Consider the following 13,717-nt stretch of genomic DNA (forward strand, 5'->3'; position numbering starts at 1 on the left):
TCATATTTAATGGCATAACTTAGCCTCATTCCAATTTAATTTTTAAGTAGTATTTAATTCTCTATATAAGCATCAATGAAATGCATGTGTACTATAAACAATATCAGCATGATATTGTGATCATGATAACTTAATTTGTATTATATGACTTTTTAAAAAATTATGGTATATAAATCTGTAGTAGTGAATATGTTTATATATAGCATCTCATTACAGTTTCTCTTTGTATTTATAATATAGAATTGTGAAGGACATGTTTTAGGTAATTAAGCACTTATTGTATGTCAGTCACTATCCTAGACATGGGGTTAAAACCATTCCTTTGACAGTTATAGTAGAAGTTTTGTCTCCTTCTCACCATTTGTACTTAAAGTAACCCACATTATTAAAATGCTCAATTCTCCTATGTCATTTTCTTTCTAATAATCTTTAAATGTTATGCCAACCTGGAATGATTTTCATATCCTTCAATTGAAGAAGAGATGATGTCTATTTTAGGGTAGGAAAACAATATGAAAAGGTAATTGACTCATACAAAATTATAACAAATCAGTGATTGACTTTTGACTGATCTTAATCAAAACACTTTTAATATGATGTTTCTTTTCTTCCCTAAACACTTGGCTTTATTACCAAACATTATTTCCATCTGAAACCCAAGTATTTAGGGAAGAAAAGAACCTTGAGAAAAATCCATGCAATTTTTTTTTCATTTTTTATTCAGTGAGATGGAGAGAAATTAGATTGAGGTGTATGTTTTAAATTAGTCAATGGAGTTAGTCTCAATACTATGATTACTTAAAATTGAAAAGAAGTAAAGAGTAACAAATCAATTTTGCAGTCCAGTTGTTCTGTGTTATAAACATGAAAGGCTGCTAAACTGTCATCAAATTGGGACTAATATAATTATCAACATAGGATTTATTTTTAAAATGATATTTAGAGATTCAAAATGTTTTATAGGCCATAAAACTAAATAAGTTATATAACTAAAATAATGGAAAAACCCTAGCAAGGACATTCTCAGTACTGTACTCAGCAGATGAAAATAGACTGTTTCTATTTTTATAGATCTCAGTTTAAAAATTCTTCGAGAAGACAAAAAATGTCCTGGGTCACTGCATATTATCAAATGGTAAGTAACTGAAATTTCAAAAAAGTTGAACAAATTTTTATAATAGCCGAAATTGCCCATAAGATTTGATTTAGTATGATGATTTCCTTAAAACCATTTCTTTCTTTAAAAAAAAATTCTAGAATTTTGTAGCAATTCTTCAATAATACTTTAAGATTATTTTAAGATACTGATTTGTTTTCAAAAGAAAATAAACTTGTATAAAGAAAAACATCAAGATTTGTTTATTATCATTTGTACCTCAGTGTAATAAACATTATGAGAGAAAAACCTTAGAATTGCTTAAAGTTCTAAAAGCATTTAAAAGATGTTGGGAGATTTAAAAATAATTAAATGGGAAAGGTAAAATGGTTAAATGGTTATCAATTCAATATATTTAAAAGCAGGAAAAGGGTAAACTACTTCTGTACTTGGCAATATTTTGGACTTTTTTTTCATGTGGTCCAAATTGACATCAAACGTTTATTTCTTGACAGGATTCAAGGTTGTTTTGATGCTTTGGAGAAGAGATATGTAAGAATGTTTTTAAATCTTTACCAGGGTCACACTCATCTTTTATCTCTTAAAAAAGTTTAGATTTTTATCTTATATTTTATTTTGTTGTGTTTAACAGTGTATCAGTACCTACATTTGCATTCACAAACCAGTTTCCTTTTACTTTATGTCTTTGTAGTCTCATTGAGGTCTCCTTTATGACAATTAGAAGTGAAACCCTCATTTTTTTATTTTTCATATGCGTATCTTTTTGACCACAGAATTTCCTCTGAAGTCACTGGAAGATATCCACAGGATGTGGGATAGGGGAGGCAAGAATCTGATATTAGCACATTGAACATATTCAAAATAGTGGTGATTCATTTGCAGATATGAAAGGAAAAACATGACTTGAATAATTGATTTTTATTCTTAGTTATTTTGGTAACTGTGTTCAATTCATGTATGTAACCTGTTCTCTGAATTAACTACTGTTTTGCCTAGAATTTTTTTTAAAAACACAACTGAATAAAAGACATTGTATTTTATATAAAAAATGCAAACATTCAAAGAAAAAAACATGGAAGTATTTATTATTTGATAAGTTCCTTTTATTTAGCCTAAATTCAAATTTGAAGATTTAAAAATATAATATTTATACTTATAAGATTTCTCAATAAAGTTAAAAATATCAGCCAGAGAAATTTGTTTAGAAAATCCAGAAACTAAAAATAATTATAAAGATGTATTTAAAAAGTATGTTTAGAAAACTATCATTTAATTTTAACCAGTTCTCCAAATATTAGTAAGTTAGCTATAAAGTTTTTGTTTCTAGGATTTTTCATATTTGTTTTAATAACCCTCCAAAATTACCACAATTTCATATGTTATGTGAAATATACCCCTATTGAATATGAAGTAGGAAACTTCTTAATTGCTGAGTTGCTGCAAGGCAAATAGGTAATACTGTTCCTCTTACCATTCAGTTACTTGCATGAATTAAGGTTACAGTTCAACATGGCTTAAGGGTCATGTGGTATTTAAATATAATTAAATATATATCTTTGTGAATAATATTTTGATGAAACTGTTTCCATCATTTTCAGTCATGATATAGCAATGTCACAATGATACCCAGAGCAAGGAACTGTGCCAAGGAACACTGGGTTATAAAAACTTTATAAACTTCATAGCAATCACTAGTTTTACTATTGTTCTGGACAATAAAGAATGTGCTGCCAAAGCCCATTTTATAAAAATAAGAAAGAATAAAAACACAACTCAAATTTAAGTGCCTCTGATCTTTCATGCTTCCCTAGAGAACTATGAAAAGTGTGAAAAAATGGAGGCACTGGTCTTAGTTGAAGAGACAAGGTGCATATAAATTAAATTTCTACCACAGCTTTCCCTCCTTCTTCCCATCTATGTCTTCTTTTTACTCCTCAATTCTGATTTTTTTTAATATTTATTTTTTAGTTATCGGCGGACACAACATATTTGTTTGTATGTGGTGCTGAGGATAGAACCCGGGCCTCACGCATTCCAGGCGAGCGCGCTACCACTTGAGCCACATCCCCAGCCAGAATTCTGATTTCTTTAAGAAATTTTATGTGATTAAGCCTTCATGGGTGGGAAGAGCCTTCCATTGGATTATTTAGTACATTCATATATTTCCTCTCTTCACTGAAATTATTATTTATGACTTATTCAACTCTGGCCTTGGGGACCTAGGGATACAAATATAAAACAGGTGAGGGCAAAAGCTCATAGACCACAGTAGAAGATGAGCACTACTTATATGCAGGGATAATGATCAATGGTTACATACTAGCCCAGCTCTACCTGCTGAGAAAATGTTGGTTGTACTTCTGAATTGATGATAAATCACTGCTTTTCTGAGGCCCCAGGTGAACCTTCACCAACTTCCTTCCTTTTGCTCCACCGTTTTTTTTTTTTTTTCTCTCTAGACTTTTCTCAAATCTAGCAACTAAGGATTAACACCTCTAGTCCAAAAGTTGTGTCTACAAGGCCAGCTCTAGACTAAGTCAGCATCCCTTCTGATTGGTCAATACCTGTGCCATATTGGACTTCAAATATTGATTTTTTCATATCAGTTTGATATTTTTATTTAAAAATATTATATATATATATATATATATATATATATATATATATATATATATATATATATATTTGACTATCACCCCTATAACAAGTATAAGTAACTATAAGACTCAGAAAATGATGCATGCTGGGACTGGGTTGTGGCTTGGTGGTAGAGTGCTTGCCTAACATGTGAGGCACTGGGTTCAATCCTCAGCACCACATAAAAATAAATAAATAAAAATATTGTGTCCATCTACAACTAAAAACTTTTAAAAAAGAAAAGAAAAAAGAAAATGATGCATGCCAAGTTGGGTGTGATGGTACATGCCTGTAATCCCAGCTACTTGGGAGACTGAGATAGGAAGATCACAAGTTGGGAGGCCAGCCTGAACAACTTATTAAGATCCTGTCCCAAAATTTAAAAAGGGCTGGGAATGTAGCTCAGTAGCAGAGCATTCCTGAGTTCAGTCCAATATTGGTAAGAAAAAAAGTGATAGATGTCAAAGGAGAGCTACTAATCAGCTGCAGTATGAGGCATGGAAAAGGAAATATTGTATTCCATAAGGACATAAGGGGAAATTTTGAAAGACTTTTGAGCTTTTGAGACCCTGAGGGTTTGGACAGGTTGAAAAAAGGAGGTCATCACTGGCATACTAAACAATATTCTTTTATTCTCCTTCATCTATTCATTTAGCAACATGTTCTGGGTGTTCATCATTAAGGGGCCATACAATATATTTAAGAGCTAGAATTTCAGAATCAAACAGTCTTAGGTGAATCCCAGTTTTATCACTTAATACCTGTGTGACTCTGGTCTAGTAACCTACCTCTTAGTACTACATATATAATGGGCATAATAATAGAACCTACCTTTTAGGGTTATCTAAGAACTAAGAATTCAATGAGTAAATAATTGAAAACAATGGTTCTCAAACTTTAGTTCATATCTAAATCACCTGGAGGGCTTGTTAAAACACAGATTGCCAAGCCCCACCCCCAAATTTCTGATGTGAGAATTTGTATTTTAGACAAATTTGAGGTGATGCTCTCACTGCTGCTCTAGGACCATACTTTGAGGAACACCGATCTGAAATGTTTAGAACAATGCCTGGCACATAATATGCTCAGTGTAGATGTTGACCATTTATGCCTTCATTCTTTATCCTTTACTGTTTAATCTGTACCAGACATTGTGCCTAGACACTGGATACAAATGAGATGAAGATGTGATTCCTCCTCTCCAGGGGGGTCACGGTGTACTAGAGACTTACTTCTTAAATAAAATAAATCTAACATTCTATGTACTAAAATAACATGTAATGTACAAGAATATCTTAACTAGTTTGATGCATTTATTATACTAAATGATTATGTGTATAACTGATGCAAATTGTTTTAGAAATTGACTTAAGCTCTTAGATAAATAGTATTTAATTATTTTTCAGTTGTTAATATTTTATAACTTCTCTCAGGTGATTTTGTGCTTGTAGGGAATAAGATTTTAAAAGTAGTTTAAGTAAAGTCAAGTTGGATTACCTAGAGATTCTTAGAATATGTGCTAGTAGATGATTATTTACAGTTATGAAATTTTGGGTGATTTTTACATTGTTTTCCTTGTGCTGTATGTATACTATGCTTGAATTATTCAAATAATTATGTAAATTTTATATAATTATTATTAAAAAGATGATATATTTATCTCTTTACTCCCATTCTCAGTTCCCCACCATTGCAAGTCCCTGTCCCCATTATATTCTTTCAGAAACCTGAATCTGATCATGTCATTCTTTTACCTAAACAATATCCAGGGCTTTTAAAATAAAAGTCAAGAGTCCTTCATATGACCTGCAAGACCTGTATGATCCCTATCTGCCTTCCCAAAGCATTGCTCTAATTTCCATGTTCAAGCAACACAAAGATTCTAGTACATGCCAAGCTCCTCTGAATTTTGCACATATTGTTTCTTTTGTCTAGAAAATTCTCCCCTTGACCCCATATACATTATCTACCTAACTCCAATTTATCCTTTAAGTCTATGCTTAAATATTTACTTCTCCAGGAGAAGTAAATATTCCCTCTTCCCCAGCCTAGATTATCCCTCTATTTAGTATTCTCAAGGCATCTCATGCTGCTTTTTTATAGCCATTAATACAATTGCAATGATGTAGCCACTATGCTGGGTTTTTTGGTTTAATATTGGTCTATGCTGCTAATCTGCAGGTTTCCTGAGATCCGGGGCCATATGTATTTTACATGTATGAATGAACTATTAATTGATTAATACCATTTCACTGAGTGATCTTAAAAATCAATTATATGCAGCAACCAAAATAACCACAGGGTGTCACTAAAGTTTTAGTTATTTGCAATGAAATTACAGTCCTAAAATTTTCCCATTTGAATTCTAGGCTAAAAAAAAAAAAGCTTGATTATTTCTATCTATGTCTATATATTCTATTCTATTAATCAGAGAGAATCTCTTAATAGTAGTGTATATATAGAGGCAAGAGTTTTATAGATATCAGCCTTAGAATTTTATTCTAGGAGATTAGTTTCAAAAGAGATACTTTTTTTAAAGATACTTGGGGTATTTTTAATTTTTAGAAACAAGGAATTATTTCATATATCTTGATGCACTTATGCATTTATTGCCTCCCAAATTCAAATATAACTTCTTGAGAGTAGGATAGTTACCTTTTTTTTTTTTGTATCCCTTTGCTTTCCAGCAGTTTTGGGTATGTAATAGGTACTACTTGAATGAATGAATAATTAGTATTCCTTTATCTGAATTTTTGAATAATTTTTTTCTACCTAAATATTTGTAACATGTCTGAAATACTATCTTTTCCATATTTTTATTTGTGCATTATAGTTGTACATAATGGTATGTTATACATACATATAACATAACAATATTAACTTGGCCAATATCATTCCTCAATATTTCCCCTTTCCATCTCCTTCTACCTCCCCTTGGTTCCTTTCCTCTACTTTCTCTGAAATAATATTTTAATTAGCTTTTGTTGAAAATAACAATGATATAGATGTAATTATATTCTAACAAAGTTTTCTTTTTTCTTGAAGCTACATATGGCAGTACTTACAGTAAGTACATACTTAAAGACTAAACCTCTGTCTCTACTTCCTTTACGTTTATATTCTCCCTCTTCCTTTTTTTATCCATATTATTACATTTTGGAATTTAAAAAATAGTTCATCAGAAGTTTTATTAAAACATTAATTATATATTTTGTAGATTATAGATATGGAGAAACATATGGGATATACTATCTGCTTCATCTGTTGGCTATCAGGATTTTTATATTTTTAAAGTTACTTTACAGGCTCAAAGTTTTTTGTTTTTGAAATTTTATAGACTCTTTTGAAGTTTTGTATACTCCTGATTATCACATGGCATATGTAGTTTTAAAAAAATGAGAATATGCCATTAAGAGTCTTAGATATATGATTTGTTTAAACATTTAAACCATGCCAATTATTTAGAATTTATTGTAGCTTATTCACAATAGTTATAAATACCTTGAAATTCCTTAATAGTCAGTGTTCATAAAGTATTCTAATGGATCCATGTTCACAAAACAAGAGCTTATCCTATCTCCAGCTTGAAATATGTATCAATACAATACTCAATAGAGTACAAATTGTCCTCTTTATGTAGAAAATGTATTCTGTGAGGAGTAATCTAGTAAATTTCAGAAATTAAATGCTGTTTATTTTTACTTTAACAGCTTTACACAAATCCAAAGGAACCTGAGGTAAGAAGACAAATGTATAGGTAGATAGTATATGTGTATTATATTTAAGTATGTTTACCTGAGTTGAGACTATAGACTATGTTGCTACACTACTATTTGAACAGTAAGAGTGAGCTCTTTCAACATATTTTCTTATAAATGTGACCAATTCTTTAGTATGAGATTTTCAAATATTACCTAGGGGTATTTTTTTTTTAAAAAAAAGGCATTGAGTAGAACTGGGCCTCTTCCATAACATATTAACATTAAAAGACTCTCTTGATATATAAATATATAAAAAACACATTTTATTTCTTTTAACTAATTCTGAAAATTGCTTATGGTCTTTTAGTAAAATAAACCAGACATGGCATAATTCTAAACTTTTTTTTTTTTTGCCAACTAAATTCTCCCCTTTTGACCTTTACAGAGTTTCAGAATTTTTACCTTTTTACTTCCCTATCTATTTCTTTCTTTACCTTAGTGATTGCTGCTTATCCTCAAGGCCAACTTAAATTCAAATCTTTCATAAAAGCCTCTTTACCTAGATTGTCTACACTAACTTCTCTAAATTTATTTTCCAGAAGAACCCCACAATTTAACACTCTCAGTTGAATCATGCAGATTATTTTCCCAAGCAGACTGTGAATTCTTGAGGACAAGGTTCTTGTCTTGTTTTCTGTCTTCCAGAGTGAATATTATAGTCCTAGACACATAATAGTTACTTTTGCCACATTGGCTTCTGTGGCTGTAGTACTGAGTTGGAAGGAGAAGCCCTCTGTTCTCTCCTCTTGTTCTGTTCTCTTCATCTTCTTCCTAGCTTTCTTTACTTTTTCCTTGATTTCAGTTTTTCTTCTCTTAGCCAATGTATTTGGTCTAACTGCTCATATTCAAGACAAAATTGTTTTTAACTCTTAAAATTCTCTCTTTGCAAAATTATGAATAACCATGTAAGCAAAGGGGAAGCAAACTTTGAATACAGATGGATCACAATTTCTCAATGTCCAAACTAGTTTTACCTTTCTTTATCTTTGTCTCTTTTTTGTTTTAAATTTTTTTTGAAGTTATAGATGGACAGAATGCCTTTATTTTATTTATTTTTTATGTGGTGCTAAATATCAAACCCAGTGTCTCACACATGCTAAGAAAGTTCTCTGCCACTGAGCTGCAGCCCTAGCTGTCTTTGTCTCTTGTCTTCCTTTTTTCTTAGGTTTAAACAGAAGTTTCCTAAACTACAACTTCTGATAAATTGTTAATTGGTTATTTTCTTGGTACAGCATTTATCATGTTTTCTTATGAATGTAAAACTCCTAGTTATAAATCAGTAATTTGGTGGGTAGTGAAATGCTGACTAACTTAGCCTTAAATACAGGAAAATCTTACAGAATGGGGAAAAAAAAACTGAAATGAGTTTCAATGCTAGCACATACAACAATGAGGATAAAAAACAAAAACTTATTATATGGTAAGTTCTAAGCTATCACTTATGACCCAAGAAAATATCTTGAATATTTGTAAATTATTCCCTATAGTGATGATCCCTAACTACTAGGTGTTCATGGCGCCCTTCTGATTACTAAAAGATTTGATGGTTGCTTGAGGATATTAAAAAAACTCAAAAGAATAACAGAGTCAGCAATAATTATAGTATAACTACTACTATAGCATAACAACATTCATAGTGCCTAAAAGCATCCATCCACAAGATTACACTGTTTTATTTGCTGTTTAGCATCATGTCACTGATACTACTGTTTAGTTCCGTGATCATATTCTTTAATGTACTCACAAAACAACATTCTCACATAAACAGTCTTTGGCATTTATCTGATATTGTGCCAAACATTTGAGTCATATCCCTAGAAATATATCCTTCCCTAGACAAAATTTCATAAACAGTAACAATGTTAATATTTACCTAAAGCAGCAAAAATATACTTTACACATCAATTTAAATTTGCAGGACTCTTGTGACAAGTATGTTATGATACAACAGTGAAAGACTTTGGCTTAAGATAAATTGTGCTTCCCTAGTTCAAAGGCCAACAAAGTTTGGGGTACTGGCATTTTTGCACATGAAGTTTTGTTCTGCTTGCTCCATCTTTTGAAAGAGAAATTGACAAAGGCAGCTGAAGTAGTAAAGAATGATAGCTTTTCATAGACGCATACTACAAAAAGTATGGTGGGTATTAATAAGATATGTAAGCTGTATATAAATATGTTAAATAAAGGTTTAATTTGTGACATAAAGAATTAGTATACTTGAATATTGTAAAAATACAGATCTTATGATATTACCATCTATTCCTTTGTGCTTATTAGAGGTAGTCAATGCCCAATTATAATAGTCTCCTTCAGGAACTGAACTATAGGTGGTCCCTGTTTCTAACCACATTATGCTTTCAGAAATTTTGGTTTTTAAAAATGTTTATAAGATGAAACCCTAACTGAGCATGAACTCTGGGCTAAATATTTATTCACTCAGCAAATATAAATTGGGGCTGGACATGGTGGCACATGGCTGTGATCCCAGCAGCTTGGGAGGTTAAGGCAGAAGGATCACAAGTTCAAAGCCAGCCTCAGCAACTTAGCAAGACCCTGTCTCAAAATAAAATGTAAAAAGGGCTGGGGATGTGACTCAGTGATTAAGTGCCAAATGTGTGTGTTTGTGTTTGTGTGTGTGTGTGTGTGTGTGTGTGTGAGAGAGAGAGAGATAGAGAGAGAGAATATATACATATTATATATGCATTGGGCTCATTTTATGTGCTTACCATTATTCAAGCTACAAAAACATGAAAGTAAATGGAATAAATAAGGTCCCTGCCCTCTTGAAGCTTTATATTCTTATGTGGAGGGATAAATAATAAATAAGTAAACAAAATTTAGCAAAAACTCTCAGATAATCATATTACTGTGTATGAAAAAAATTTTAAATGTAGTTTACTAAACAATGCTGATGTAGAGATGGAAAAGGAAGAAATGAATGGCTGTGTTAGATTGGCAGTTCATAGAAAGCCTTCCTACTGGACCACTATTTTAGCTGAGCCTGAATGACCAGAAGGAGTCAGCCTTTGCAGGTCTATGAGAGGCAATGACATGTAACAGGTAGAATAATATGCTAATTAACATTACAGGTACTAGAGTCAAATCTCAGCTCTACCACTTAACCAGCTTCTTCAATAATGAGAATAATAATATATACTTCAGAGTAGGGAGGGCTACTGAAATCTACTTCATGGCTACAGCATTTTGGGCAGTGGTCAAATATTATCATTAACTGGAGATAGCATGTTCCAGAGTATAACTATACAAAGGCCCTAAGATGGGAAGGAATCTTGGATGTCTATGAAAGAAAAGGTGCCATGATCCTATCACTTAGTGAATGGGAGGGAAAGTGCAGGAGAAGTAGGTAGGGGACAGATGAGTAAGGTCTTATAGACCAAAATAATTCATAAATTAAAAGTTGTCAGGGCGCCGGGATGCCATTGGGTAGAGGGGTTTAAGCAAAGGTATTGCATGGTCTGGTTTGTATTGCCAAAAATTTTTTGGCTATAGAATAGAGAATGAATATTAGATGGTCTTCCAATTCGCTTTGAAGATAGTCCTGAAAAGTCTTACCAATGCATTGGAAAGTGGAGGGAGAAGAGGCTGCGTGTGTTGCTGTTGCTTTGGTCTATATGAATGTGATCAGCATGGTTGATAGAAACAATTGATGTTCAATTTAAAATATCACCTTTGTCAGGCAACACATCCTGAAAAGTGGGAGAACATTTTGTGAGTTATAATATACCTTCTTTGATAAATTAGTTTCAAGTTAATAAGAAATAGCATCTTCTATAAAACAATTATAAATGTAAAGCCTATTGCTTCAGTGATCAAATAATAAAATGCAAGTAAAATTATCAGCTACTGAAAGATTTCTTTCATTTAAAAAATAAAAACTTACAACATTAAATAGCTATAGTTGACTCATAAACATAGGCAGGCAGGAAGTAGGCATTGTTTGACAGGGCAATTACATCCAGCATTGATTAAGAGAAGACACTGTGTGTGTATCTAGCCTGTCCAGAGTGAACCTGTTGCTGTTAGGCAGCTGTAGATGCTTCTAATCTCACCCATCTCTCCTACTGTAGCCATAAGCAACCTTCTGAACTTTCATTTCTCAAGTAGGTTGTCTAGTTAGAGAAATACTTGTATCTTAAAATTAACTCCATGATAAATCTCTCACTTTAGAGTTTAACCAACATGAGCCAGTTTTCCCAGTACATGGTCACCTGTGATTAAGGTGTATATTAAGGTGTAAGATCTGCAGAACTAGAAGACTAAACTTCAGAGTAGAGAAAAGTAATAGAAGCACTGGGACTTTTTCTGATCAATCTAACATCTTCATTCCCACATTATCAAGGATTATATATTCAACCAGATGAATGAGGTGCACTTTTGTGTGTTCTGAAATCTGTCCCTTGTTATTTCTAGCTTTCTTAACAGAAGAGCAGATAGCAGTAATATCCAGTTTTTAGTGTAGAATTGAAAAAATAATAATACTTGATAGATCCCTTCTTTTTGTTCGTCTAGTCTTCCCTGAATTTCTGCAGTAGCCTCTTAACATGTCAGTTTCCATACCTTTCTTAAGATTGGCAGGGTGAGCTTTAAAAATGCAAATCACTCCCCGACTTAAAACCCTTCTGGTTTATATGGAATAAAATCCAACCCCCCCTTACCATGGCCAATAAAACATAACAACCCTCTCTACAACTTCATCTCCTACATTCTCCCCCTTGCTCTCTCATCTTTAGCCTCCTCTCAGATCTTGGAAGAGGGGGATATCCCTTCTAGAGGCTTTGTATTGCTGTTTGCTCTGCCTGAATCATCACACCCAAGGACTGCACATGGCTCACCTCTCTTGAGGTTCAACTCAAATATCACCTCTTTGGGGATGCTTTCCTTGGCCCTTTCAAGCCAAATCAGTACTTTTCCCCCTTCATCCTCCATCACAACATCTGCTTCATATTGTTCACAGCAATCGTACTAGGTGAAATAATTTATTGATTATCTCCTGATCAGACTGTAAATTCAAGAAAAACAGGGAGCAAAAGTTTTGTTCATTACTGTGACTCCAATGCTTGATACAAAACAGACATTCACTAAAATAGGTATTATGTGAATGAATAGTTTCTCAGCTGATTCCTCCGTCATAACCTAGTGGGTCAGATACTTGACTGTGCCTTAGTTTTTCCAACTTCAATTATAATGGAAGCATTTATCATCTAACTCACTTTTGGAGAAAAAATATCTTTATATCTGGAAATATTACTCCTAAATAATATAATACTGTGAAATAAACAGGTATATAGGAAGCATGGTAGGTATACAATGAAAATGTGCCTTATTATCAGATAAAATCTGGATTTCTTTTTAAAATTAATTTCTTTATTACCTTTGGTTTTCTAGAAAGTGACTGAGATATACCAGTTCAAATTCAAATACACAAAAGAAGGAGCCACTATGGATTTTGACAGGTAGAATCTAATTATTTAATGAACCTGAGAAAATATATAGAAGTGAGATAAACATAAGTTTTTATAAGCCAGAAAAAAGTTTTATACTTCGTTTATCATTTTTCCATAAATCCTATAAAATTTCACTATTATAAAAATGAACTGTAATAATTAAATTTCTGAAATCCATGGATTTAATTGATGAGAGTAGAGGAGATGATAAGCATCGCCATTATATTAACAAGGCTGTCTGCACAATGTTGATTGAAGAACTCCATAAGGCCCTGTCTAGCTACTAACCCAATGTTTCTCAACTGCTATATTGAGATATTGATCTTTTACACATTCTATATAGTCAGTTGGGGCCAGGGTTAGATAAAAAACCCTGGACTATTTGCCTATATGCATAACTTTTGTCATCTGCCTACCTCACAGTGATGTACAAATAGCATTTTCTATGTGCTTCTCTGTATGGAGAAGATTGGAAAACACCTTATTGTCCTATCAAATCTAAAACTCCAAGTTTTAAACACATTTAGTGGATTAAATAGCACACTAGTGGATTAAATAGTAGTTCAGAAGGGCCCATTGCAGATGAAGATGTTTTGTTGAGGAGCAATATTTATTCTTCTTTCAGTAGTTTTTTGGCTTCAGATCAGCCAGGAGGTAGAGAGAGCTAAGGATTTACTGATACAATAGAAATGGAAGATGCAAATGATAGTGAAAAGCCCTAGGTAGTAGAGTGCTCC

At 32.4% G+C, this 13,717-nt stretch overlaps 1 protein-coding gene across 1 annotated transcript in view; it reads left to right on the plus strand.

The window, feature by feature from the left end:
- Hormad2 (HORMA domain containing 2) overlaps positions 1–13,717 on the plus strand; it is an 82,521-nt gene that overhangs the window by 14,805 nt on the left and 53,999 nt on the right. Inside the window, exons 5-9 of the mRNA XM_071608779.1 lie at positions 1,072–1,135; positions 1,612–1,648; positions 6,800–6,820; positions 7,465–7,491; positions 12,922–12,989. Coding sequence (XP_071464880.1) covers positions 1,072–1,135; positions 1,612–1,648; positions 6,800–6,820; positions 7,465–7,491; positions 12,922–12,989 — 217 coding nt within the window. The remainder of the gene's footprint in view (positions 1–1,071; positions 1,136–1,611; positions 1,649–6,799; positions 6,821–7,464; positions 7,492–12,921; positions 12,990–13,717) is intronic.

Source organism: Marmota flaviventris, chromosome 1 (assembly GCF_047511675.1).
Source record: "Marmota flaviventris isolate mMarFla1 chromosome 1, mMarFla1.hap1, whole genome shotgun sequence".
In the NCBI taxonomy this organism is placed as follows: domain Eukaryota; kingdom Metazoa; phylum Chordata; class Mammalia; order Rodentia; family Sciuridae; genus Marmota; species Marmota flaviventris.